Here is a 27,994-nt window from a genome sequence, read left to right on the forward strand (position 1 = left end):
ATGTATATATGTGTATATATATATATGTATATATATATATATATGTGTGTGTATATATGTATATATGTGTATATGTGTATATGTGTATATATGTATATATGTATATGTGTGTATATATGTATATATTTTTTTTTTTAAGACCAAAGTACATATAGTTATCTGGTGCCACAGAGAAATGAAGACCTGGACTTTGGGAAGTCTTTACTGGGTTGCCAGGGTGGGGTGGGGTGAGGGAATAACATGAAGGAATATAATCAGTCTGCTTTCTTGGTTTATCCTTTGTTTTAGGAGGACTCTCCCTCCTTTCTTGAACCTCCCTTTCCATTGATTTTGTTTTTTAATTTTGTTTGCCTGTGCTTTGCTGGGATTTTTTTTCTGTTTCCTATAAAATGAACCTGAACTGGAATGAAAGTTTCTATAACACTTTGGCATGGGAGCTTTAAAAAGATACGGGCTATCCCTGAATTAACTTTCTTCTTTCATCAAAGTTTTTTTAAAGGTCCTCAGCAGAGAATGGGATAATATACCTCTTTATGCAGGATGATATTCAGGAGCTCAGGTTTGATATTCTCTTGTAAATTCTGAGAATATGGCCAGGGAAATCTTAACCTGCTGGTAGCAGCCCTAGAAATAACAAGAAAAAATAAATGTCATAAGAACCTTTTGAGAGAGTACTTGATTACCTGAGGGACAAAATACAATGAAATACTTGACTTAGATGCTTTAGTCTCTGAAGAAAGGAGACGAGCAATTAGCATTCTTACATTATCAAAGAAAGCCAGCAAAAATGTGAGCCTCGCAAGTTTAAAAGCTAGGCTGGAAGCATTATAAACTTCTTTCCTAAACTTATCAAAGGCTTTCTCTTCCTTGTCAAAATGATTATGGTTAGCTGCTGTTGGGTGTTTGTAAGAAGCTGATTTTTTTAGAGAAATTACTGCAGGGTCTGATCTGGGGTTTGAAAAGAGGCATTTGTGGTTTAAGGAACATGAATTAATTTGAGTTTTGTTGGGAGCTGTCAGGCAAACTTCAGGATGCAAGGAAAGCATCCTCTAAGGCTGGCAAATGGCAGGGGAGGTTTAAGAAAGGAGGGAGGGTCCTAAAACAAAAGACCATCCAAGAAAGCAGACTGATTATATTCATTCATGTTATTCCACCTCCCCACCCTGCTGCCGGTTGAGGAACATATACCTGTAGTATATCACAAAATATATCTTTGGTGGGATTATGGTATTTCTTTTTGAAAACAGTAACAGAAGAATGCAACTTTTCTGGATGGGAATATGAAGAAAAACTTTCCTCCGTGTCAAGATTCCCTGTTTTTGTGAGAAACTATTGAAATCTAATTCCTGTCCCACAGATGGAGAATCAGTATCAAGGAGAGGAAAATCTTTTTCGTTTTAAAAAGAGAAGAGAATTTATAGACTGAAAGGCTTTAAACAAGTCTTGAGCAAAACCCATCTAATGTTCCTTATTTGCCTTAGGAAAACGTTTAATTTAACTTTCTTTCCAGGACCCACCGTCCAAAAAAGTATGTCAAAAGGGATAGACCATTTCCTGAGAATCAAGTTCTTCAGACCAGTTTAGCAAGGAACATCACTTGCTTCCTTCCCTGATGCTGACAAGTTAAAGGTACCATGCCTAAAGAAGCCAGCTGTATTGTCGTACAGGACATGCCTGCCTTCTGCTTACCAAGGAGCAATACCAGAGGGAGGAAAAAAAAAAAAAAGATGAGCAGTCAGAGGAACTTGATATGGCCACAGCAAAGTCCGTCACTGGCAGCTGAGGCAGAGCTAGCAGTTGTCAAAACTGAAGTTCACATATAGCTTCTGTTCTTGTGGCTGTGGAAGGGACAACTTAGCTGCAGGTCCATATCTGTACTTCAAAAGATATCTGACAAGCAGGTAGTGGAGTCTCTGAGAATCCATATTACCTCCTGACTACAAACATAGGTTTCAAGGTAAACTTTTTTTTTTTTTTTCTTTTGTGACAGCCACCAGATAGACCAACCCAAACTATTAGCTACAACTTTTGACAGAAAAAAAACAAATCCTCACAAACAATGGCACTTTGGAAGGTATTCTCCAACAGTTTACTTGGTTCTTTGACAAACTTTTTTTTTCTAAAAATTATCATTAAAGTACCTAGCAACATTCTGTTAGAGAAGAAACTTCTCTGAAACAGATGAAGAAATGGCAGAAAGTTACGAAAGGGGTTCTTCTCTATCCAGCCTTGAAAAAGCACTAGTTTGTCAATCACAAAAGCCTGCAAGGAAAAACACATATTGTAAGAAAGTTCTGAAAGTTTGGAACCTTGCCGTCTAACTTTATACCATCGTCCTCAAACTCAGTTGTGTTCTAGTAGCAGAATAAATATACAGTACAGCAAAGTAATCCAAATGCAAAAAATATTTGCAAGAAAAAAATGTATGTCTGTAGTAGAAGATAATATAATTGAACAAAGAACAAAAGGCTAGATGATGGATTGAGTTAAGTATAGTTAATTAGCAAGTAGTTAGGACATCAGGCTGGAGCTAGACGGGTAGATTTTTAAGTTCAAGTTTGACTTGGTGTTTGAGGGATGATGCTTACATTAAGAGGAAAGGAGTTCCAAGTGTGTTATACGGAGTATTGATATAGGGACTTTACAATATGTTTTGATGGTTTGTAGATGTCCAGAAGATGTTTGCCAGATGTACAAAGCCGACTTTATGGGTTTTAAGGAGATACGATATTAGAGATGGAGGTGCAGGAAATGGGGTTATAGTGTGTGTAATATGCAGTTGTGAAAGTAGTAGTTTTGTGAATTCAGGCCATTGTAATGACTTGAGGGTGAGGCAGTGGTGGAATTTGTAGGGGAGATTGGAGCCGAATCTAGCTATTTTACTCTGTTTACTTTAATTTGGAAAGAAGAGATGACTGAAGGTTAGTAAGTATTGGTGCAGCATATAGAAGAGAAGGTAAGAGATGGGGCAGGGAGGGTTTGGTGGAGAGTGAAAGCAGTTTGATTGCGGTATAGGAGACCAAGTTTGTGGTCTTTTTTTTGTATGCATTGATATGAATGTTGAATTTCAGTTAATCATCGATAGTGACACCAAATAATTTAGTACGAGGTTCAGGTATGACTATGGTTTTTGTCAAGGGAAGTAATGGAGAGAGGATTTGAGCTGTCCCATTGTTTTAGGGAGGAAAAGTATAAGTTTAGTTTTTTTTAGGATTTGGTATTCGTTGGTTATCAGTAAGCCAGGTTTCGATGGAAGTGAAAATGTTTTCGGTAAGAGCAAGGAGTTCAGGGATGCTATGGGCAGTAGTAGTAAGTGTGTAGTAGTCAGCATATTGTAAAAGTGTAGACAGGTTAGTAGCAGAGTTTAATCTGTTGGTAAAAATGTTAAACAAGAAAGGACCTAGAATAGAGCCTTGGGTAACACCAGTGTTGACAGGCAGAAATGGGGAAGAGACAGTTTGCCAGCATATGGGATTGTTGTCTTAGATAAGTAACTGCAAAACCAGTTAATAGAGGGGGGTATATAGATGGCCAGAGAGAGTAGTTTAGTGTAGGGTGTGTGTGTCGAAAGCCTTAGATCAAGGAATAAACCAGACACTAGAAGGTTATTGCAGGCTTCTGCTACAGTTTGGGTGAATGAGAGTAGAGCAGTAGATATGCTGTGGTGGGGGTCTAAAGTCATGCTGGGTGGGAGTTGGTAGATAGCTACTTAAACACCTACTGGATAACTGAGTGTGGACACCATTTTCAAGAATTTTGGAAAAGGGGGAAAGTGTAGTGATAGGATGATAGTTGGATGGGTCAGTGGAGTTTCCACCTTTATAGAGAGGGATAGTGTAAAATGATTTCTCTATTTCAGGAACTAAAGCTTCGGTAATAGAACGATTTATAAGAATAGAGAAAGGGTAGGCAATAGAGTTTGCAGCAGTTTTAAGGAAGTGGGGGAGTAATTTGTCAGCCTAGGGAGAACAGGGTTGGAGTTTATTTATTTTGGATTTAGTGAAGGCAATGGGAGCAGGTTGTAAGGAGAATGAATTGGAGGAGGATGGACTGGGAGGTACAGGCAGAGTAGAGGCAGTGGGGACTATGCTGAGTTAGTCTTTGAATTGTTTATGTGAAGTGATTGTTTAATAGAGCAGCAGTTTCTTTGGCTGTATTTAGAGGGAAGGGGTTGGGGGTAGGAGGGTTACCGGGATAGAGGATTTTATTAATCGTGGACCAACATTTTTTAGGGTTTTTATGTGGGCTATATTGGTTAGAGGCAAAGAATGCTTTTTTGTCTTTGACCGTCTTTTTACACGTTTCTTAGTTCTTTGTAATGTTGGCGTAAGGGAGGAATTTTATTTTCAACCCAATTTTTCCAGCCAGCATCTGTCTGATGCATAATAGAGCATGTTTGCTTGGTTAGCTAGGGGGCAGGGTTACTTTTATACTCTCTCTTCTGTTAACTAGGGTTCTTCTAAAGATTCAGCATGACTACAATAACACTGTTAACCCTCTTTCTGCCAGGTAACAGTAATTATGCAGTATTTATCCTCTGGCTTTTCTTACTCCCCTATCAGGATTTACCTCTTGGCCATCTCTACTTGTCTGCCTTTCAGATTGCCCCTTTCTACTTCAACTCAAATGATATGTTTTTTTGAAGAGGTTTACATATCCATCCACGTAGAAAACAGGTGCCATCTCCTTGATTTTAATTTATATTGGAAAAACTTAAACTACTCCTCCCCTTTGAACTTTCTCACAAGGCTGATTTGAAGCTCTTAGCTTGAGAAACAGTGTTCCATATTGCTCTGACTTTTGCTTGAGGAGCATTTGAGTTGCAAGCTTTCTCACTTTTGACAAAAATGGAATAACTTTGGGGAAAAAAAATCTGTCCCTTATGCAAGGTTTAGTTTGAGTTTACGTTTAACAAAGCTATTCATCTTTGTTTTCTATCCCAAACTTAAAAATAAGGGAGGACAAATTCTACATGCTCAGGATGTCCATAGGCAGCTCATTTGAACTACCTTCACAGAACAAAATCCTTCAGGAGATCTAATTGGCTGTTTTATTTAGCCTTCAGAGGATATGAATAGTCAAAACTGACAATTTGTAAATGGTTGTCTATTTTACTTTTTGTTCTCACTGTAATAAGACACTGCCAGGCAAGGTCAGGGTCCACTGTGCCAGGGCTTTGCCTACTTCTTTGGCTTTTTTGGAAATTTACTAGAGGCACCAAACCTGGTCTTTCTTGCACATCTTTATTAACTAATACAAATCCTTACTCCTAGGTCCAGGCTTTCCTAAAACTATTCTCTAGTGGCTCCAGAAATCTCTCCTTTTTCATCTTCTCTTTCTAAGTTGTGGTGTTTGTCACCTTTAGTGTAGGCTACTGTAACAGTGGTCTAATGATGAACATAGTTCAGTTGTGTAAGTAAGCTTACCATAACAGTAGATGTTTAAGTAGATGTCTCTTACAAAAATAATACCTTCCTTTCACCCCCTCCTTTTTGTTGTGTATATGCCAGAGTGTGGTTATTTTCCCTTCCCCTTCTTGTATATACCATCTGGCAGGGCTCTAGCCTGTCTTACTTTGAGTCAAGAAATCCCTGACATTTTGTTACCCCAACAACTGACTATATATGCTCTACAGCAATTAGGGCATGTGGAAGGTGCCCTGAAAATTTGGAAGCTGGTCAGTTGTCCAGTCCTTGAGTAGGATACTTTCCATATAGCTTAGGCTATTGCAACAGTGATGCATTCAAACATCTAGTTCTATGGTAAGTTAATTTACATAACTGTTTTTTATGTGCTGTACTGTTGTATTAAAATTTGTTTTTTTTTAACTTGTTTAATCTGTTTTAGTATAACTTGTTACGATGAAAGTTTAGCCCAAATGTGGTATCTAAATTTTAACTTTTATGTTAGTTTAGTAAATGCAAAATGTGAAGAAATTATTTTAAAACATTTTATGTATTTACATGTGCATATTTTTAGTCTGTATGAATGCTGCAGTTGCTTGTCTGCCACTTTTGAAATCAAAATGCTGGCCCTTATTTTTCCGTGTTCCACATTTAATGTTTGTATTATTTTCAGTGATATGCATCACTTCACTGCTTTATTTCTAAAGCTTCTGTATTTGGTGGTCAAATGTATGATCTTTGTTTCATTTTTTGAAATGTTTTAGGCATGATAAAGTACTGGTTTTAGACTTTGCATATTTTTTTTAAATTAGGACGTGAAGGGCATAGGTTTTTGCTTACAGAAAGATTAGTATTTAAAAATGTCAAAGCATTTTCTTAACCAGAGTATATTCCGTATCCTCTTAAAATAAATTTCTTTGTATATAGATAAATTGGGGTTACCTTTCTATGAGCTTTTCTTGGAAGAAGTAGGCCAGTTCCTTTAGTATTTGAATGACCAGAGTGTGATTAGCAGCCCAGGTTTTAGAGGGGATGGTGGTAGATATGATTGAGTATGGACTGAGCAAATGGAAGCCAGCTGCTCCATTTTGGGTAGAGATTATGGTTACAGATGCCTATGAGCCCCCTGATGGAGCTGGAGGTTTGTAATGTGTGTATCCGCAGTTATGTTGACAGTTCATGAGATGCTTTGCAGTGGGGAGAGGAGATAAAGGGAACCTATCTCTTTCCTCCTACAGGGATTTAAATGCCATATTGGCTGTTGGAAGGTACGAGTCTCAAGGGGTGTAAAGCTGCATGACTAGCTGGCAAGTCTCTAGGGCTCTAAGTTCAATGATTGCCCTCACAAAAGAGTAGCTGTTAGTGAGTGTTGTTGTCATTTAATAAATAAAAGTCTGACCCCTATGAAGAACTGCATTGTTCTAGAAAAATGTTTCTTTGAGTTAAATGTATGTTTGGGCAAATGTAATTTATTGTGGAGTTTTACTAGAATACTGGCCAGTTTGCAAGTCAAAAATTCCTGCCTTTCTGTTAGTTCTGTATTGTAAAATATTGTGAATTACATTTCTTCCTGCCTGTAGTACTTTGGAAAGTAAAATATTTTTAGATTGGCTCTTCAGAGCTACTTTCGTGGTCTTTGTATTTGTTTATCTGGTAAATATGCTTAGCCAAGGGAGTTTTTTTATCCACAACTAATGCTATGGGTAGTTACAATAGAAATGCCAAAGTACATTAATTTAGAGCAAATTAATTGTAATGAATAATGCTTCATACATTACAGTAGAATACGTATGCATTACAGTAGTAAGATTTTAACCATTATCAATGTATATAATGAATAAACTGTATAAAAATACAAAGTAGGAAATATTTACATTTTGTTATCAATAGAAAGATTTTATTGAGAAAATGCATATTTGAATAGGAAGGAACAAAGCTGGGTGGGAGTGTGGTAATTTAGGTTAACATAGTAAACTCTGGATGATGCTGGCTGTTAATTGAGTCAATGTGAAACAGATGCGACTTGACATAATTGGATACAGTTTGGAAACCTTTTTTTCTGTTGGCAAGGATTGCAATTTTGATAGTATTCTGTGGGTTATCAGCTGAAGTAACTGTCTAGGTCAGTGTCTTGCTAGATTTGAGTAGAGATAAAGTTAGAGCCCTTTCATTCCTCTCAAACCATCACAATGAGCGCCATTTAGGGATGCCATTATCCAGGCAGTCCTGAGGGTTGTTTATGCTGTCACTTGCATCCCATGTGTGTAACACCTTTGCCCATGTCTTACGTGATTTAACCATGTACATTAACAGAAAAGAAAATAAACCATTGTAACATTTTTTCCATATGCATACATTATACATTGCACATCTTTATTTTATTGTAATTCTGTCCCATATTACAAATGTTGCTAAATTCCTGCTTTCCCTTAAACCTCATTCCTCCTCCTCATCCTGAATATTTTGGATATATCGTTCCCACAATTTCCATTTATTTTATTTACTTTGCTCCTTTCCTCTTCAGTTCTTTTATCTCTCACATTAGTATTCAGTAATTCAAATACAGTTGCTTTAGACTTTTTTGCTTTCCATTTTCTAGTAATTTCTTTTTTGACCGCCAACAGAATTAAACTTAAGGCCTTACCATGTCTAGGAAATTCTGATCTTTTCTCAGCTCAAAAAAATCCATATCTTTAATTACAAACATTTGCTCACCCAATATTTCTGACATAGTACTCTACTCTGTAGAGAATTTTTAAAATCTGTCAACTTATTACACTTATAAAATGGATGTTCCTAGTTACTGCTTTCTTCCCCATCACACCTGCAGAATTTACTTTTTACCGGAGGGAAAGTCGTTTTGACTGCTTGGGGCAGTATGGAAATACCTGGACAAACAAAAAGATCTTAAAGCTTCTGGACTCCATTGCATACTTGGGAGCTGTGCATGTCTTCCATTGTTTTCTTGTAAATTGCTTTCTCTCTTCCCAATCTTTTCTGACCTCTGAAAGATTCTTATAGTTGTCATGTAATATTTTATATGCCTACTAATTATCTCTTTAGAGGAGAAGCTGCCGTTAGATTTGACTAAAAATTCCATCAGATCAGGTTTTTCACTTGATTCCCTTGTCACTTTCTCTTTGCCTATACTCTGACATCAATCACTTGTAGGGAAGGGTAGTCTTTAGCCTTTAGTCCAAACATCTTTGCCTCATTCCACTTTATTACCTTTCCCTCTTGGGTTTGTTTGTTCCCAATACCTTGGTTCTTTAGCCATTTTCTCCAGAAAATTCCAGCCCTCTCTTGCCTGTTTTTTGTACCCCTACTTGTCATCCTTATTGTCAAAATCTCCTTTCACTATTACCATGTTCGCTTAGTTCTTAGAATTTTTTTGTTTTTTTTTTATTTTAATAGTCCTACACAATATTATACTCATTCTCCTTAAGGAACTGCATCTAAATTCCACTCTATGAAGCAAAGGGTTCAAAAATAATCATTCCTTTGCATTTTGCATTATAACCTTCTGCTTGTGTCTGAGCCGTAACTGTGTAGTTCTAAAATATCACTTCATATCAGGCAGTCCTAAACTACATTGTTCTCTAAGAAGGATCAGTTATACTCTTGCCCTTTTCCCCTCCCAGATAAATTCCTTTGACTCTTATTATTGTCTACAACTTCTTCTCTGGTTGATTAAATTTCATAGAAGGGTCAGGCATATTTTTAAGGGGCTAAAAACTTTTTCACTGCTTGTATTTTACTATCCATATCCACAAACAAGAGCTTCCAGTTTTAATTTTTGTTTAGTCTCTTCCCATACATCCTTGTGTCATAACAGAAGGCTTTTTAATCCATACTCCTAAATTCTTAATCTTTTCTTGCCCTTATAAATGTGGGTATTGCTGAACCAATTCATGAGTACATAATTTACAGCTATAGCCTTAGTTTTATTTTTATTAATTTTCTGTCCTGAAAAGACTTGAAACTGTCCCAAAATGTTCCCATAACTGAGATCCTTTTCTGGATTTATCCTGTACAAATATCTGCAAATAGTTAACTTTTCTTGATTACCATACCATTTATAACCCTGAATTTCTGAATCCCTTATTTTCTTTGACAATGTCTCTAAATGTGAAACATATAACAAAGGGGAAAAGGACACCCCTGCCTGATCCACTGTTCAAACACAACTCATAAGAGAGGACCCTTCCCACTTTAATTCCCCCCGGTCCTTCATATATCCATCATCATTGTATCGGGAAATGCAAATATTTCCATTACTGTACTCATAAAATCCCAACTTATTCTCTTGTATGCTTTCTGTACATCAATACCCACCAAAACAGCAATGTTTTCTTTACATTTCCGTATGGATCATTATTGTACAATCTGGTTTGCATCCCCTCCACAAAAACCACATTGATCTATATCTATTAATTTGGCAAAACCTTTTGTCATTCTTTTAGCTGCTATAGACATAAACACTTTAATCATGGTTTTAAAATCAAATGGGTCTGTGTGTGATGGTTCTTTACTGTCCTTAAGTAATACAGCCACCACAACATTCTCCCAATATGCTGGTGCTTTCCCCTCCTTTTAAAACACTGCTGAGTGATGAACATCTAAGATTTTGTTTTCTTCCCTCCAAACTTCACAGGAATACCATCTGCTCCTGGAGGCTTGAAGATTGATTATACATCATCGTTTTTATCTCATCCACTCCCATCTTAAGCGTTTGTTGTTGAGCCTCATCTGTTTGTAACCTTGACATACTTAAGTCTTCCACAAATATTTCCATTTTGTGCTCTTTCTTGATTTCCACATTTCTTCTTTATACATATTTTCATAAAATTTTAGAAATATCTCTAAAACCTCTACAGGATCTCTGGTTATATTTATTGTTATACGCTCACCAAGATTGGCAGCAACCCTTTCTGCCTAGTCATTGTGCTAAAAGTTTTTGTTCTCTGGTGTTGTCAAAAAATACTTGCTTAATAGCAGTCTTTCTGAACTCATGCATATTGTCAAGATACTACCTTATTTTTCTCTTTAGCACCCAGCAGTTGCCTAGTCTGCAATATTTAACCTTTGTCATCCCCTTTATGTAATTTGTATTATTGTCTTAACCATGTCTCTCTCTCTTTTATTTCTACCTTGTTTTTAAGCTTCATTTTCATTGTATACCACTCAGTAGCTATTGTCTTCCCTAATAACTCTCAAGTAATTTCCACTACCCTTTCCTTAAATTCCTATCTTTTTATTGAGTAGATGGGAAAGTGACAAGTGCCTCTTTTTTCATTACCTTGCATTCTTATCCTTTTTATTTGTACATGATCTGAAATGCTTATTGGATGTGTCGTAGCTTTCAATTAAATGCAGATGTTCCTGTGAGAGAATTTCTGTCTAGTCTAGCCAGTTGGGGAATAATATGTAAATTCAGTCAGAGTTCCTGCTATTGAATTCACATCTTCCATGCCAAGTAATTTCATAAATTTCTTCAGAAATTTACCCTCTTGTTACATTTTCTCTCTTAGGTCAATTGGTACATCTTCACCATTGCAAGTCAAGTTACAGTCCCACATAAGTAATATTCCCTGCTGAAAGCTAAATATTTCTTCCAAAAATTTAAGATCCATAATGGCCTTTTTTAGTGGAATGTAAATACACACCAGCATAATCCTCCTTCATTGCCAATAGCTCATTACTGCCACAAATCTACTATAATTATCATTTTCCCTTCGTATCATAATAGGAACCCTTTTAGCAATTGGTATTGCTTTCCATTTGACTTGTCCCTGATACTCTGCTGAATATCCATTCCAAAATTCTTTATTTTTCAAATTTACTTGCTCATTTCTCTCCAAGTGTGTCTCCTGAAGAAATGCAAAGTGCAGCTTGTAATCTAATTCAGCTCTTTGTCAGTACCTGTAAGGCATTCTACGTTCCAAGATAGTATGAATGGCTTGGCCATTGTGATTAAAAAGCTGCAGTTACCATTTATTATACCTGATAGTTTTTTGTGTGTATATTTCCAACTTTTGTGTTACATGCACTGTTTGGCAGGCTGATTTTTTTTTTTATACAGTCATTTCTTATGTCCATTTGAACTTGTCATATTTTCAAGACCTTTTGTTTTAACAAAAGCCCTTAAACAAAAAAAAAACTAAATACATTTTCAAAACACCTCACGCTCTATTAACTTGGAGCAAATGCACAACTATGTTCATCTTCAAAAAAAAACAAAAAAAACGAAAAAAAAACAAAAGTTTAACCCACCAGATAGGAACAATGCCCCAGATTGACAGCTGCACCCACAGGCTTTACCTAACGGTTAAGGTGTTTGCCTTACAAACACAAGGTGCAGGGTTTGAGTCTCTCAAGGGATAATTGGCTAGGCTTAAAATGGCTCGCAAGGGCAGTTAGCCTAGTACTAATCTATGAACCTATGAACTTAAAATTAGTTACCCATGCTACAGTTTGTGTTCCCACTTACATTGATTGCTGGCTGTTTTCTTCTCTTCCATCCTAGATGTGAAGAATAGCTTGTTTGCTTTCAGGAAACATTAACTTTTAGGTCTAAGAAAAAGTGCACTCGCTATCTTTATACAGAACAAAATTGTACACTGTTCTGTTAAATGCATTAAAGTATTAAGGCTGCTTTCTCTTATTCACTTCCCGTAATTTCAAACTTTATTTTTCCCTGAACTTCTTGTACCTTTTTAATTTTCCTCAGCAAAGAATATGGAGGGGCTCTCAAGATTAATTGCTTGTCCATGCAGACATCTCTCCCTGGAAAAGTACTCCGCAATGAATATTTGTAAATTTCACTCCTACAGCTTCCTTCAGCTGTAGACAACTTGACTCTCACTAAACATTTGCTAATGAAAAAAGAAAAAAAATAAGCTAATATTTTTGCAGATGAGAAACTTGACATTTTCATGGCCTTCATAAATATCATTTTAAAGCCTGCTTGATCAGAAAAACAATTTGTAGCTTTAGCCAAGGGAATTAGTGTGGATGTTCACCCTTGTTAAAATAAGACATCTTAATTTTACATATAATCAGTACACTTTTTTTATTTAATTGTTGTCTGTAGTTGGAAATCCATTGTTAAGACTCTCATATGGTGAATTAACCAGAGCAGCTGTAACACAAAAAGGTCAGACAATACAAGTTAATACTCTGCAGTTAATGAGGAAGTTAGAAGATATTCTGAGTAAAATTAAAAACATACAGTAGCAAAAGAAACACATGGGAAGCCTGCATTTCGTTTAAAATTGTTCCCAGAGGACTTCGGATTCTCAAAATGCCTACTTTTGGCTCTGTTTATCCTGAGTTACTCTCCAAATGGCAACAGTTAAATTTGGAGACAAGCTATAGTTATATGAAGCTCCTTATAGGACAATACATTACCATTGAAGAAGAGCTACATAAAGAAGCGCTAGATTTAGATCAACAAATTAATTCTGCTATAACACATACACAAAGAGATGATTTCCTTGCAGATCTAGCGACTACCTTAACTGGTTTAGACAACAAATTGCTACTAGCTAAAAAAGAAAAATAGAAAGAGACTGTCTTGATTTTTCTAAGGGGACTGTCTTCTCTTGGCCGAGGGAATCCACTCGACCCAATAATGCTGTGACAACTGTCAGCATTGAACAACCATTGAATGAGTGCCCGGATTCCTCAGTCCCCTCGGCTTCCGGTAATATTACGTCAGTTCCACCTGTAACATGAATAAGAACCACGAATTGAAGTGCGATCTTCTACAGTCTCAGCCCATGCATTACATACTTAAGCAGCACAGAATGGACAAGTAGTATGCAGGAAAATACAGCAGGCTATTGAATTAAGCTCTACACAAGGGGAGAATGAAGCAACTGGTCTCCTTTTTCCACTGCCTTTTTGAGCAACTGGCCGGCAGACGTGGAGCCCACAATACAAGGGCAGGAAGAGGAAAACATCGGATGAGCAGTTCGAATTCCAAAAAGAAGACATTGAGACCCACGCAAAGGACTTGATTGTCTACCTTTCACAGTATGCATTGACCGAGTGTGAAAAATCTATTTTGAATATGGGGCTATCTTTTATTCCTTCACAGAGCATAGATGTGAGTGATTTAGTTGTAGATGTTGTTTTACCAGGAATGCAGCATTGAGCATGCAATATAGCAACAGCATAGTAAATGAAGATGATTTCTTCAGTTTTAGAAAACCTCCACGTATGTACCTAGTTTACACCCGTTGTTAGACAGCTTTGAGAAAGCATGTACCAATGATTTAATTGCACTGTTTAATAATACCAATAAGTTGAAACCTAGATTTTTTTAACCTAACTAAAGATGAGAAGCTGGCACTGAATACCCTACAGAACAACACTGATATAGTTGAGACCAGCAGATAAAGGGGGTGCTACAGTGCTGTTGGACAGCAGTTATTACAATGACACTGTTACTGAAATGTTATCAGACGTTACTACATATAAGAAGCTTTCGATGTCAGACTTGATAAAATCATTAAAACTGTACATGCAGATCTTTGACATGTTAATGTGTAATGTTATTGATGACAGTTTGTATAGATATTTTCTGATTGAGAAACCTTTAGTACCAATGTTTGGAGGTCTCCTGAAAATACATAAATCACTAAATAAACCTCCATTAAGACCTATAGTATGTCAATTTTTTTTGGAAAAACAACTGAGACCTATAGTAGACTCTACAGCTTCTATCCTACGTGATGCACAGTTTTTGGACACGCTGACACCATATAACTTTGATAAGAGATTGAATGATCTGGATTATATGGTAACGCTGGATGTAAAATCACTGTTTACTAGTATACCGAATGATGTAGGTATAGATTTTTTGAGATTATATTTAATACAAAAAAAGGGATGACTAGCTGTCAAGTCATGAAGATTACAATGTTAATGGAGTTGATCCTTACATGTAATGTATTTACTTTTGATGGAAACTATTACCTTCAAACAGGAGTAGCGATGGGCACATGTGCCAACTCGTATGCCAACCTAGTGCTGGCATATTGGGAGTCTACATACATTTTAGAACATATGATATACTCCAAATATAGTATTATAAGAGGTTTGTGGATGATTTATTTTTTTTTTTTATATGGGGGTGAGTTAAATGATTTGGAAGAATTAATCACATACAGCAATGGTGCAACAACTTTTTTGACACTAACCAGTGAGAAATCTCAATATAAACTAGAATTCCTGGATGTTTTGTTAGTGAAAGAAAAGGGGATGATAACCACACAGGTTTATAGGAAACCATGCAGGAGGAATGCTATCCTACATAGAGATAGTATGCATCCACCAGACATCCATAGGAATGTAGTTAAGAATCAAGCTATGCGATACTCACGCTTAACAAGCAATGATTCTGTATATTTTGATCCTAGCTTACTTAGATTGTCGTGGAGTATTCACCTTTCTTCTCCTTGGCTTTGCAATACTTTTTTATGCCATACTCCCCATCCCAGCAGCCCAGGATAACAGCATATTACCATTGAACTTGCTTTTGTCCATCCTTTCTTCTCTTGTACTGTAAAGCCTATATTTCCCACCGATGAAAAAAGTGATTGTTAATTATCTTTAACACATGCATCACTAAAAACTGTGCGCCCGACGCCAGCGTGTGTGTGACGCCCAGCGTGTGCGCCCGGCGCCCAGCGTGTGACGCCAGCGCCCAGCAGGTGTAAGCCCGGCGCCCCAGCGTGTGTCGCCCGGCAGGTGTCGCCGACGCCTCAGCGTGTGTCGCCCGGCGCGTGTAATGCGCGACGCCCCAGCGTGTGCGCCCGACGCCCCCGCGTGATAAAATGTTGTAACCAGTTACTAAGAGCAAGCATTTTTAGTCTCCTCCTAAACATTAATGACAAAGTGGGGGGGTATATGCTTTACAGTCCACCGACAAGTTTAACAAAGTCAATAAAAGTTGAGTCTTTCACAGACACTTTTTCATTGCAAAGCCATATTTTCCATACATTAATACTTTTTAGTCTCAAATTTATTAATTAATTTCAGTGTTCCTAGTCTTTCTGTTCATCTCAGTCTCCTGACAACAAATGCTGGTTTAAAGTCCAACGTATTCCTGACTTTTAGTCAATTCCTATGTTTTTTTTCCCCTGTGTCTTAAGCTTTCTCCTTTGGAACATTGGAAAAGGTTTCACTGGCAACGTCTTTATATAAACTTTACTGTCAGAATAACGAGAAGCAGAGTCGTCTCCTGCTTGCTAGCTCACTTTTTTTTGTTGGATAAACTATTTTTTTTTAATTTCTTCCTCAGTCTGTCCTGCATCAAAAATGCCTTTGATCCTCCAGAAAAAAAAATAATCTGAAAACAGATGGATATAGCAGCTTGAATCTCTCACCTGCCTCTTGACATGCCCTGATTTGCTGGTGTAATGTGGATATCCCACCACTGCCAAACCAATAAATGTGACTACCCACCACTAGACCAGTCATCAAGGAGCCTCATTCCTCACCACTGGCACCAGTGGGGGGATGTTAAGTGGGAGAATAGCAGGTGTACACATAGTATTTCCAGATGCAGCTCTCTGCATCAAGTGCAATTTCCGTTAAGAGCACACAGAGATCACAGTCAGTCCAGGGCTGGTTTCTCCCTCTTTCTCCAGATCCCCAATACGATTCCCCACTGGCACAACTATAAAGATATCAGCTGAGTGTCCAAGCCAAGACCTCATCACTCTCTCTGTCCAACCAGTACTACTTGTCCCTCCCCAAGTAGCACACACCTAGGAAAGGCTGTCACAGATTTACTAGCTATGCCCCCTTCTGCCCAGACTATGAGTGTCTGGTGGCAGTCATTACTACCTACTAGCTACCTTAAGACTCTTCCAAGAGTACCCAGTATACTGTGAAACTAATATTAATACAAATGGTAGTTCGATCAAGAGCAAGACTAATAGGAATGGCCCACACAGTGTCACCAAATAAATATACAAGTGCCCTAAAAACTTAAATATCTCTGCAAAGATCAGCCACAGTGAAAGGTTTTAAATGTAATAATTTAATAAAAAACAAGAAAATACTAAGTATATATTCACAGTGACTGAGTCAAATCACAGCAAATATTTAAAATAACATTGGACAGGCTTGTACAAATAAAGAAAAAACAGTATCTAATCTAAGCTTTAGTATATTCCTGACTGTATCCAAGAGTTACTCTTCCCTACTTAACAGAGCAAGGCAGCTGATGTGGTAAATGGTTCTTCCTGTTGTCAGCCCAAGACCATACAGAATGTTCTGTCTCACTAAGACTTTTCAAAATATCTAAAATACTACTACTGCAAGAGCTTGCAGAATGTCATCACTTCTGGTCATCTAACTTCTAGCTCCCATGCAAAACCCCCATTGCTGGAAGCTGGCTGGACTTGGCACCTTCCTGTAAAAATACACACAAATACTTTTGCTCAGATCTTTGGCAGGTGCCGGAAGTCATAAAAGAATTGCATACTTCCACACTTCCAGAATAATAATTAGTTCACCCCAAAGACTATACAGAAAGTGTCCTAGTATAGATTTTGTGTCTCTGGCTGCCTTGAAACCTGTGAGATAGCATCCTTGTGGCATAGCCATTAAAGTGGTTTAATTTCAGATATTTTTCTAAAGTTTGCTGGACTGAGGTTAACCCTCCGGTTTCCTCTGTTAAAACGTATACATTTAAGCAGTTACAATAGTGCATGTACATTTCTGTTTTAATACATTTGTAACTCTGACATCTTGTATGATAAGTTCCAATATATTTTTAACGCAAGCATCTTGTATAAATCAGCTTGATATTCACAAATGACATATTTACAAAATTCCAGCTAGCTGTGCTGGCAGTACCTCTTTCCATCACAGCTGGGATAAAGTTGCTTTTCTTCTGCCTGGTGTATGATGAATCATTTTCTAAAAACACTTTGCTGTCTGCATTGTTTAATACTTTGCTCTTCTGCCACAGTTTTGTCAGGATTAACTCTTTCTGCTGGTATAATTGCATCTTTGCAGCTTTCTCATGGCAAGGTTTGGAGCATGCACTCAATGTGCCCTTTCAATTAAATCCTGGCATGGAACACCAGTCCAGGTACTTATTTGTGTAGTCATAAAATTAATAATTTCTTCCAATTTCTATGGTACAGCAGAAAATCTATTCTTTCTCTGCATACTCTTGTCTTCTATTTTCTTTTGAAACTGCTTTTCTTGAGAAGCCTCATACGCTCCACCTTTTTCTTCATTTCGCCGTCTGTTTGCATTTTTATCAGTTCATCTGAACAGCTAGTTAAAACTTCTGCTTTTCCCACCTTTTGACATTTTAATGTATTCCTTTAGTGTTTTATTTTAATCACCTCTGAGTATGTTAAATTTATTTTTTTTCCCTCTAAATTACTGGATACAATTTCTTGAACCAAAGCTGAATCTTAAACTACGTTTTGCTGCACATCTGGAGAATCCTTCCCAGACAGTTTTTTCTCCATCTTTTCTAGCTGATTTTCTTTCAGGATTTCCAAATTTCTTCTTTGTGGGCATTCAGACAGTGTACTTAATAGCCAGTAACTGAATTTTACCCAAAAAAAGTTTGTTGTACTACTACTACTACTTTATCAGTTTCTGTTGTCATAGTGGGAGATCCGAAGTTAATCTGTTGATCAGTGTGCAGCCATTTTGGAAGTTGTGGCATCCCATTTGTTTTCTTTGACCCTAATCACTTTCATGAACACGGGGAAATATCAATGTAAACAGGAGACTCATAATGTCTTCATGTAAATGCTTGCTTCTGCACATCCACTACTAAGGCTACTACAAGCACTGGCATGATGAACTGGATGTCCTGTCCAACCTGCCAGCCACAATGTGCATTGCCATCCCTTCTGTGAGGAATAGTGGCATTCCACTGCTGGCTATACCCTGAAGTCTCACAGGATGGACATGCCCTTCCTCCCCTGCCGTCTGTCATATATGTAGACAGCTGTTTGAGTACACATACACGCACGTAGTTCTTATTATAAATTGTCATTTCTTGCAGGTAAGGAAATTCTGGCAAGTGTTCCATTGTTTTGCACTGTTGGAGTGAAAGTTTATGCCATCTGTAAAGTGAAACATTATTATCTTTGGGCTTGAAGACATTTTATGGCATAATTTATTATTTGCAAGAAAGTGCCAGTGTTTTGTATTCTATTTGTATTCTATTGGTCCACGTCAGTTGTTGCAGTTTTGGTAAAGTGTCAAAGAGCAGCCAGGGGGAAAAAAACATTTTATCTGTTTTAACACAGCTGTCCCCATGGCAGGGGATTGTCTCCTATATCTCCCATTTTGAGCTTGCTGTAGGGACATTTTCCATTTGGAGCAGCTAAATACAGATCTGCAAACCAGCCAGTGAAAGTGGTTGAATAATTTTCAAGATTCTGACATGCTCCAGCTGAATGAATTGGAAATATTAAATGTGAAGTTGTTCAATCTCGCCGTTCTTTCTTTACTGATGGGTTCGGAGCCGATCCCTCTGCTCCGATATGGTCAATTGCAAAGCTTGAGGTCTTCAAATAGCTTGAGGTCAAGTCCCTATCCCATGATGCACCTGTGATTTACCCCAGATCTAGTTTGCCACCGCAACAGATTGGCGGTTTTGAATTAGCTCGGGCCAGATAAGAAAAATTTTCATTAAAATTCTTATAAAAGTTTTTTGATAGTTAGAATTGTTTATGAAGCTCTTAGCTTTCAGTGTGTTTTTCCCTTCCCATTTACTGGTTTTTCATATATTTGTAGTTGGACTCTTTTAGGCCTAGTTACTTGTAGTTTAAGGTGTGGTCTGTCTAGCCTTCGGTTTTATTTAAGGCTCAGTACAGTAAACCTTAGTCCATATAGATAAGCTTGCTTTTTTCAGCTTGCTGTGATATTAGTGACCTTTGTCACATTTGTTTAGATAGTTGTAATTAAATTTCTGTGTGGTCTGTCTAGCCTTCTGTATTTTTAAATAAGGCTTAGTTGGTTACTACTGTTTAAATTACATTGAACACTCTTAATTAGATAAGGTTGTTTCTCAGCAGTTCTCTTTTTTGACAGTCTGCTTGTGTGATATTTTTTTATTTTTATTTTATTTTACATTTGTTGACCGGGCTAGTCTAGCTGGATATATTTCCACTTTCAGTAGAGGCCCGGGGAGAAAAGCTCCACACAAAATACAACAAAATAACAGGATAGTCAAAAATTAATTAATTGATAAAATCAAAAGATAAACCAGACAATAGACAAGCTGTACAATTGTATAATAACAATTACCAAGTCAATTTGAGAGGATATAGATTAGTAAGGAAAAAAAGTGTATTAAAATAGAGAGAATAAGGGTAAAAGGTCCAAAGGAAGAGGGGTGTCACATAAGAAGGAAGAGAGGAAGAGGAGGTAAGGCAGTAGAATAGGGGAAAGAAAAAGACAGAGAAGGCAAAGAGAAGAGGGGGAGGGGAAAGAAAGGAGAAGGATTAGTGAGAGGAAAGAAGAAAGATTCAAGGGATAAAGGTATTTGCTAGTGTGACTATGATAAACATAGTGGTAGGTGAAAAGAGGGAGACAAGATAAACATAGTGGTAGGTGAAAAGAGGGAGATAAGTAGAGGAGAAGTTAGTTTGGTGTGTTACAAGAACAAAGCCAGTGGTTTTGGAAGTGTAGTTTAAGTTTTTGTTTGAAGAGGGGTAAGGAGGTAATCTGAGTAATTTCCCTGGGTAAGAGATTCCAAATTCTACCTACAGAATTAGTGAGTAAGGAGTCACCAGCTGAGTTGTTAGTCTTAATAGAGCTGGCTAAGAGTTTACAGGAGGATCGAAGGGAGGTAAGATTGCTGTAGGGGACTAGGAGTTGAGAGTATGGGGGTGTTATTGGGTTGGTGTAGTATTTTGTGGGCGATAGTGAGTTGTGAGGTTGCAAGGTAGTTTTGTAGTTCGCCAGCCTAGAAGTTTCAGGTTATGGCAGTGATGGGTTCTGAAAGGGTTATTAGTGGCAAAACAGGCGATGTTATTATAGCAGGTAGCTAGTTTGTTTAGGTTGGTTTTCTTAAGGTTGGTTAAGATTGGTGAGGCATAGAAGAAAGTGGATAACAGATGAGTGTGCAATAGTAGCTCTGGTAGTTGGGGTTAAAAAAGGTTTGATTCGGTATAGGGCTCCTATTTTTCTGTTAACTGATTTGATGGTGGTGTTGATCAAAAGTGAGATTATTATCGATGGTTACTCCTAACAGTTTAGTTGTAGAGGAGAGATGATAGTGGCATTATTAGACAAAATGGTAAAGTTAGGTGGAGATGTGCGAGTGGTAGGGGAGAAGAGGAAAAGTTTGGTTTTCTTAGCAATCAGAAGAAGGTACCGTCTAGTAAACCATGTTTCTACTGTATTAAAAATATTTTGGGTTAGTGAGATTAAATCTGAGGAGGAAGAAGCTGAACAAATAATGGTTGAGTCGTCAGCATATTGAATACAGGTAGCTTGAGAGATTACAGTGTGAAGATCATTAATAGAGGGAGAAAAGAAGTGGGCCAAGAATGGAGCCTTGAGGGACTCCAATGGAGATGGGTAGTAATGAAGAGGTATGGTTATCCCAAAGAACAGCTTTCTGTCTGTTACTCCGATAAGAAGTAAACCATTTAATGGCAAAGTTATCAAATGAGAGGGATTCAAGGATGTGAATTAAGGATGAGTGGTTGACCATGTTGAAGGCTTTGGAGAGGTCAATGAATAGAGCAGAGGAAAGAAGGTTATTGTTGCGATTCTTATTGATGTTGTCTACAAAGGAAAGAAGGGCAGTGGTGGTGCTGTGATGAGGTCTAAAGCCGTGTTGACAATTAGCTACTATGCTGTGTTGAGAGAGATACTGTACAAGTTGCTGATGAATGCATTTCTCCATGATTTTTCCTAGGGGTGACAGAAGAGCAATTGGTCTAAAGTTAGAGTAGTCAATAGAATTACCACCTTTGTGGAGTGGGATAATATAAGAGACTTTCCAGATATCAGGGATGGTACCCTCTTGGATTGTCCTATTAATGAGGATAGATATTATTGTGTGTGTGTGTGGTTTAGCCTGCTTTTTTAAGGCTTACCTGCTATTTTTCTATTCTGTGAAAATTTATTGTATTTTTTGGTAGCAGTAAATTTCTAACTTTACTATGGCTGACCAAGATAAGCACCCCCCAAGTCTGGGTTCAAAAAGTGCCCTAAGTGTGGTCAGTTACAGACAGCCACGTTAACTGTTTATTGTCTAGGGGCTCTGCATTTGCAAGACAATTGTGCCATTTGTCATTCCTTCTCCTTTAGGGTCCTGCAGGAAAGGAAGAGGAAACTAATCGATAGAGGCTTGTTGAAGCTTTAATTTCAGGAAGCTTTGAGTGACCAGGTTGGCTCCAGTATATCTTCAAAGTCTTCCAAGACATCGGACTCAAAAAAGTCATCTACTTCGGCTCCACTGCCCTCGGAGCAGACAGTTTTTTCCTTTTGGAACCGGTCTCCGAAGAGTCCTATTCAGTCGGTACCACCTTTGGTACGATCTTCTATCAGCCTGTCAGATCTGGATGTGGATTGTGTGGTACAGAAGTTGTCAGCACCGGCATTAGCCAAAATGTTATCGGCTTCGACCCAAATGGCTTCGGTGCAAAAGAGCATTGCACTGACTCTTGCTATTCCTCATCTGAGCTATGCTGGTCCTTCAGAGCCTGAGGAGGCAGACATGATGTTTGTGGAACCCTCGGAGCAGACGCCTGCTCCAGTGTCTTCGGCTTTGTGTACTCTTATGTCCTTGGTGCCTTCCGAGGACTCTAGGAGCTGTGACCCTCTCTGGTCTGGTCCGGGGAGGACAGTCGGACCAACTTGTCTGTTCCAACTTTACCTCTCAGGGCTTCGGCTCGGATGAGTTCTGCTCCTACCTCTGGCTCAGAGCCCACTGTTCCAGTGCCGGGGGGGTGTAGATTGTTTCCTCTGATCAATTGACTCCCTCACATCGGAGCAGGGGTGCTTTTGATGCCATGTGGGGAGTCATGTCTCCTAGGACATCCTCTACCTCGGGTCTGCCGCCCTCCTCCCCAAAAGTGCCTGTGTCTGCTTCTGCATCACATGTCCTCACTAAGCATAGAGACCCAGAGCCTCAGAAAGCCCCAATGGGTGCCCCGTGCTGTTCCAAGACCTCACCAGAGGCCCCCACTGATGAGGTTCCCAGAAAGAGATTGTGCAAGAGGAAGCACCTAGACTCCCACAGGAGTCTCACATTGGATACTGACTTAGATGAAGTCAGAAGGGTCCCCATGATCCCCCTCTGAAGATACCTCCTTCACTGAGATACTTGAGTTTCTTGGGCAGAGGGATGATTGGCAGTCCAAAAGCCCTACTGAGGATGTCAGTTCTCCTGAAGGCTTTCAGGTCTCAGCCCTCCACCTCTTGGGTGTCTCTGCCCTTCGATGAGCTGATGCAGCTGGTCTCACGAAGGATGTGGGAGTCTCCTGGATACTATGGAGCCTGTCCCTAGGAGGCCTAATAAATTTTTCTGCCCCACTGGACAAAACATTTTTAACTAAAGGTGATCTGGTTGATGCCATGGTGGTGGTGGCGGCGGCGGCCACCAAGAAGGAAATGTCTGAGACTTAGTCTATCCGTCCTCCTAACAGAGACTCCAGGATTATGGATAGATATGGGAAGCGCATGTTCAGTTCAGTGACCTTTGCTCTCCGTTCGCTGAAATACTTAACCCATTTTACTAGGTTGCAAAGAGATCTCCAGAAGGAGTTGGGAGATGCTCTTCTGGGTACAGTAGCTGCAAGAGCCTCTGACAAAGTTACTGCCCAGCTTGCTACCCTAAATTCTATTGTCCAACTCAGCCATGCATCTCATATTCTATGCAGCTGATGGAATGAGTAGGGCAGCGGGTATAGGAATTGCTCTTAGAATACAGTCCTGGATGTGCTAGTGTTCCTTCGTGGAGTCCTTCAAGTCGTCCTTGGTGAACACTCCCTTTGACTCTTTCCTTTTCGGGCCTAAAGTGAAGGAAACCTTAACCAGGTGAGAGCAGGACGGAAAGACTGTCTGCCGCTGGGGTTTGTTTTTCTACCCCTACCAGACCCTATCCCAAAGGTCAAAGGGAAGGAAAAATGTGGTTCCAAAAAGCCCAGGGAGCCTTTTGGGACACGTGGTGAACCCCCCTCCAGGGACAGAGGAGGGCGTAATAATGGAAGATGCTGCCATCGCGGCTGAGGGGAGTCTGCAACATCAGGGTGATGGAGATCGCTTCTCTGGGAACCCCTACCAGCGCTCCTGAGAAGGAGGCCCGACTGTCCTGCTTTGAAGGCAGTCTGCTGTCGCTTAACTTTGTATCCAGATACCTGGCTGAAAATAACAGACAGCTGGGTACAAAGTATCATTTCCAGAGGGTATTTAGTTCCATTCGCCACACCCCCTCACATCGTAAGAAAAATCCCAGACGTTCCACCCAGTTACAGGGAACAAGCAACTATAGAGGTCCAAACGTTGCTAGCAAAAAGAGTCCTCCAACCAGTCCCGGCAGACCAAACAGGATCCAGAACTTACTGAAGATTTTTTGGTTCCAAAGAAGACTAGAGACTGGAGAACCATATTGGACCTCAGCAGACTGAGCTAAACAGTAAAGAAAGAAGTTTTGGATGGTCACGTTTCAGTCTAAACTTCCCTTCTTAGGGAAAGACAATTGGATGTGCTCAATAGATCTCAAGGATGCGTACTACCATATAAAAATTGCCAGGCCATCCAGGGATCACCTGCGCTTCTGGCTGGGAGCCAATCACTACCAGTTTTGAGCCCTGCCCTTTGGTCTCACTACAGCCCCCAGAGTGTTCACCAAATGCATGGCAGTGGTCGCGGCTCACCTGAGGTGTCTAGGATTCCAGGTGTTTCCGTACCTAGACGATTGGCTCCTTACCGCCACCACCAGGCATCAACTTATTCAGGCCAGGGAGTCCACTCTGTCACTCGGCAATCATATGGGCATTAGTCAACTCAGAAAAATCTGCTTGGTCACCATCACAGCATATCACTTTTATCGGGGCAGAGTTGGACACCACCACTCTAAGACTTCCAATAGAAAGAGTCCTTCTCATTGGTCAACATGTCGGCATCCTGATATCAAAAGACAAAGCACCAGGATCGAAAGTTTTGAAAGCATTGGGCATGATGGCAGCAGCAATTCTAGCCATACCAGTAGCGCAGATGCACATGTGGATACTTAAATGGCTGTTCACTCAATGGTCTTACCAAGAGCTACTCATGAATCACACTATGATCACAAATTCTTGCAAGAAGGATCTTCAGTGGTGGTTGACCTCCCTTAATGTCACGATAGGATGCCCATTTGGCGGGGGGGGGGGGGCATTTTCAGGGAAAGACTGCCCAAGGCACATAGACCAATCAAGAGACACATCTGCATATCAATGTCCTAGAGATGACAGCAGTACTTTTCGTGTTGCAGTACTTTCAGACTCCTCTGGGGACAATAGGGATTCAGACAGACAACATGTCAGTAGTCTGGTATTTGAACAAACAAGGAGGAACCAGATCTTACCCTCTTTGCCGAGAGGCTGTCCGAGTTTGGCAGTGGGCTGTTTCCACCCAGCTCTTTCTGTTGGCAACGCATATCCCGGGGAGATCCAATGTGATAGCAGATAAACTGAGCAGGGCAATCTTGTTGCCCCATGAGTGGACCCTCAGGAAAGAAATTGCAGACAGGATATTCCGTAGTTGGGGCCAGCCTTGCTGCGACCTTTCTGCCAGTCACATGAACATGAAATGCAGAAGCTACTTTGCTCCAATTCCCCCTCTGGGAGAAGCCCCAAGGGATGCACTCGTACATAATTGGCCCCCGGATCTCCTCTATGCATTTCCACCAATACCGTTGATACACAAGGTTCTACAGAAAGCGAAATCCTTGGGAAGGACCATCATTCTTATAGCCCCTCATTGGCCTCATCAGATTTGGTTCCCCTTAATTCAACTTCATCTCTTGGAGGACCCATTTTCAGACCTTCTGACACACCCATTGTGGGACCTTTATCTCCCTCTGCAGTCCTTGAAGCTGACAGCTTGACTGCTCCAGTTCCCAACATAGCCAGGTTCCATAATCTTTCCAATGAGATGAAACAGATCCTTTTGTCTAAAGTCTTACACTAGAAAGCTATATCTTAGCAAATGGAAGAAATTTTCTATATGGGTCTCTAAAAATAATGATCCTTGCCAAGCCCCTATGGGTTCCATCTTAGAATTCCTGACTGATTTTTAACAAAGGAGCTGCAGCAGCAACAGTTAGGGTTCAATTGGCTGCTATTTCTAATTTCCATCATGGTTTTGAAGGTTTGAATATGTCTCACAAGTTATCCAAAACCTATCTCAAGGGGATCTTTCAAATTAGACCACCTGTGAAATCTCCCTATTCTCCATGGAATCTAAATTTTATGCTTTCACGTATAATTCTCCCGACATTTGAACCAGCTTCATCTTGTGATCTCAAATTTTTGTCTTGGAAGACTATCTTTCTGGTAGGTATTACTTCTGCCCGCAGTGTCAGAGCTTCAGGCTTTATCCATCAAGCCTCCCTATTTGATATTTCATGCTGACAGTATCACTTAGAACAAATCCCTCATTCTTAGGCTTTATCCATCAAGCCTCCCTATTTGATATTTCATGCTGACAGTATCACTTAGAACAAATCCCTCATTCTTGCCCAAAGTTTGCACTGAAACCAATCTCAACCAAGTTATTGATTTGCTAGTATTCTTCCCCAATCATTCTAACAATTTTGAGTATATGCTGCCCAAATAAGATGTTCACAGACGGCTCAGATTTTATTTGGATAGAGCAAAAGATTTCAGGAAATCAGACCAGCTTTTTGTTTAATTTTCAGACTCCAGGAAGGGGGGACCAGCAGCTAAAACAACTCTGTCTAAATGGTTATCTGATTGTATGACCTTTGCCCTCAGCTGCCAATATGCCTTTGCAACACAAGATTAAAGCTCACTCAACCAGAGCAGTTTCTACATCTGCCTTTTCTGCCAGACTTCCCATTGATAACATTTGTGCAGCAGCCACTTGGTCAAAACCTCATACCTTTATCACTCGTTACAAAGTTGACAGGGCCTCCTTTGGATCCATGGTCCTGAGAAATATACTCCCGTGAGCCACCTGAGATGGGTGCTTGGGACGCTACCCATCAGTAAAAATGAATGGCGAGATTGAACAACTTCACATAAAGAAGTTCTGTACTTACCATAACGTTCCATGTGAGTTGTTCATCTTGCCTTCATTCTTATGTCCTTCCCTCCTACCCCTTCCTTGGCTGATAAATGACCAAGATGCTGGTTCCATCCTGGTTAATCAAACTTTCTCTTCCTTTTCTCTAGGAATGCAAGAATAACATATGGTATTAGTTTATGCAGCAAACAAGATCTGAGGTAATTCACAGGTGCATCATGGGATAGGGACTTGGCCTCGAGCTATTTGAAGACTTCGAGCTTAGCAATTGGCCGTAATGGAGCCGAGGGATCGGCTCCGAACCCATCAGTAAAGAATGAAGGCGAGATGAACTCAGATGAAATGTTATGGCAAGTACATAACTTCTTTGCTTTGCAGCTTACAAAGCAAAAGTGTGCAACACCCTTTTTATGTAACACAGATTTGTATTTTTGTTTCTTGTCTCGTTTCATTTTACAGGTGGATTATAGCCCATGTGTTGTAGCCAATGATTGTTGGAACCTGATGATGGAATTTATGCAAAGCTTCATGGGTAACCACACTCCAGGGATTCCTTCTGTGTTCAGCAACAAGCACGATGGTGTCTATACTCAGTCTGATACTATGGTACAGTATATGGAGCTATTCACCAAGATCCGCAAACAGCAGCCAGCCTCAATTGGTGGCCTTCGATAGGTCTGTGCTGGATCTCTACTGTTAGAAAGTATCTTTCGATGGTAACACTTGCCTTCTAGATCAAGTGGCTTGGATTCTCTTAGGGTGCTTTGGTATCCATAGAAAGAGAGTAACTTAACTTATTCAGGAGTTACAGACGTTGCCTTACAAGTGGGCATTATATTTATTTTCCAAGGATGTTTTAGTGCCTTCATCTAGTGTGTGTGTTTAAACCACGGATTTTGCTTGTTAAAATCACAGTATAAGCACATACATATGGACTATAACAACTTCAGAGGTGTGTCCTTCTGTAAATGTGGAGTTTAGATATCTTTTCCTTGCATTTTTTTATTGTCTATAGCATTTGTTGTGGAAAAAAAGTCGTACATGAATAAAGTTTTGTTATAATACCTAGCACTGTCTTGTACTCTATTTCTGTTATAACTATTTGTTGTTGCAATGTTAGAAGCGTTGAAAGCAAGAAAAGAACATTCTTTTTATATTTTACAGCTGTTGACCAGGTGGTGGCAGCGAAGAACTTTGATTATATTCATTGTTGAGATTTTACACTTGGATTTGAAAGCATGTTGTATTTATAAGCCAGGTATATTGTCTGAACAACTGAATAAATGAACCAGACAGATGTCCAAAGCATTATTGTTTGACTCAGGATA

General features: G+C 39.3%; 1 protein-coding gene across 2 annotated transcripts in view; it reads left to right on the forward strand.

Annotated features, from left to right (window-relative positions):
* MED20 (mediator complex subunit 20) overlaps positions 1 to 27,734 on the forward strand; it is a 97,114-nt gene extending 69,380 nt beyond the window's left edge. For both annotated transcript variants that reach the window (XM_044076922.1, XM_044076921.1), the window contains one exon: positions 27,126 to 27,734. In XM_044076922.1, coding sequence (XP_043932857.1) covers positions 27,126 to 27,341 — 216 coding nt within the window. In that variant the 3' untranslated portion in view covers positions 27,342 to 27,734. The remainder of the gene's footprint in view (positions 1 to 27,125) is intronic.
* Positions 27,735 to 27,994: the final 260 nt, after the last annotated feature.

Source organism: Protopterus annectens, chromosome 7.part0 (assembly GCF_019279795.1).
Source record: "Protopterus annectens isolate FY-2018-M chromosome 7.part0, PAN1.0, whole genome shotgun sequence".
In the NCBI taxonomy this organism is placed as follows: domain Eukaryota; kingdom Metazoa; phylum Chordata; order Ceratodontiformes; family Protopteridae; genus Protopterus; species Protopterus annectens.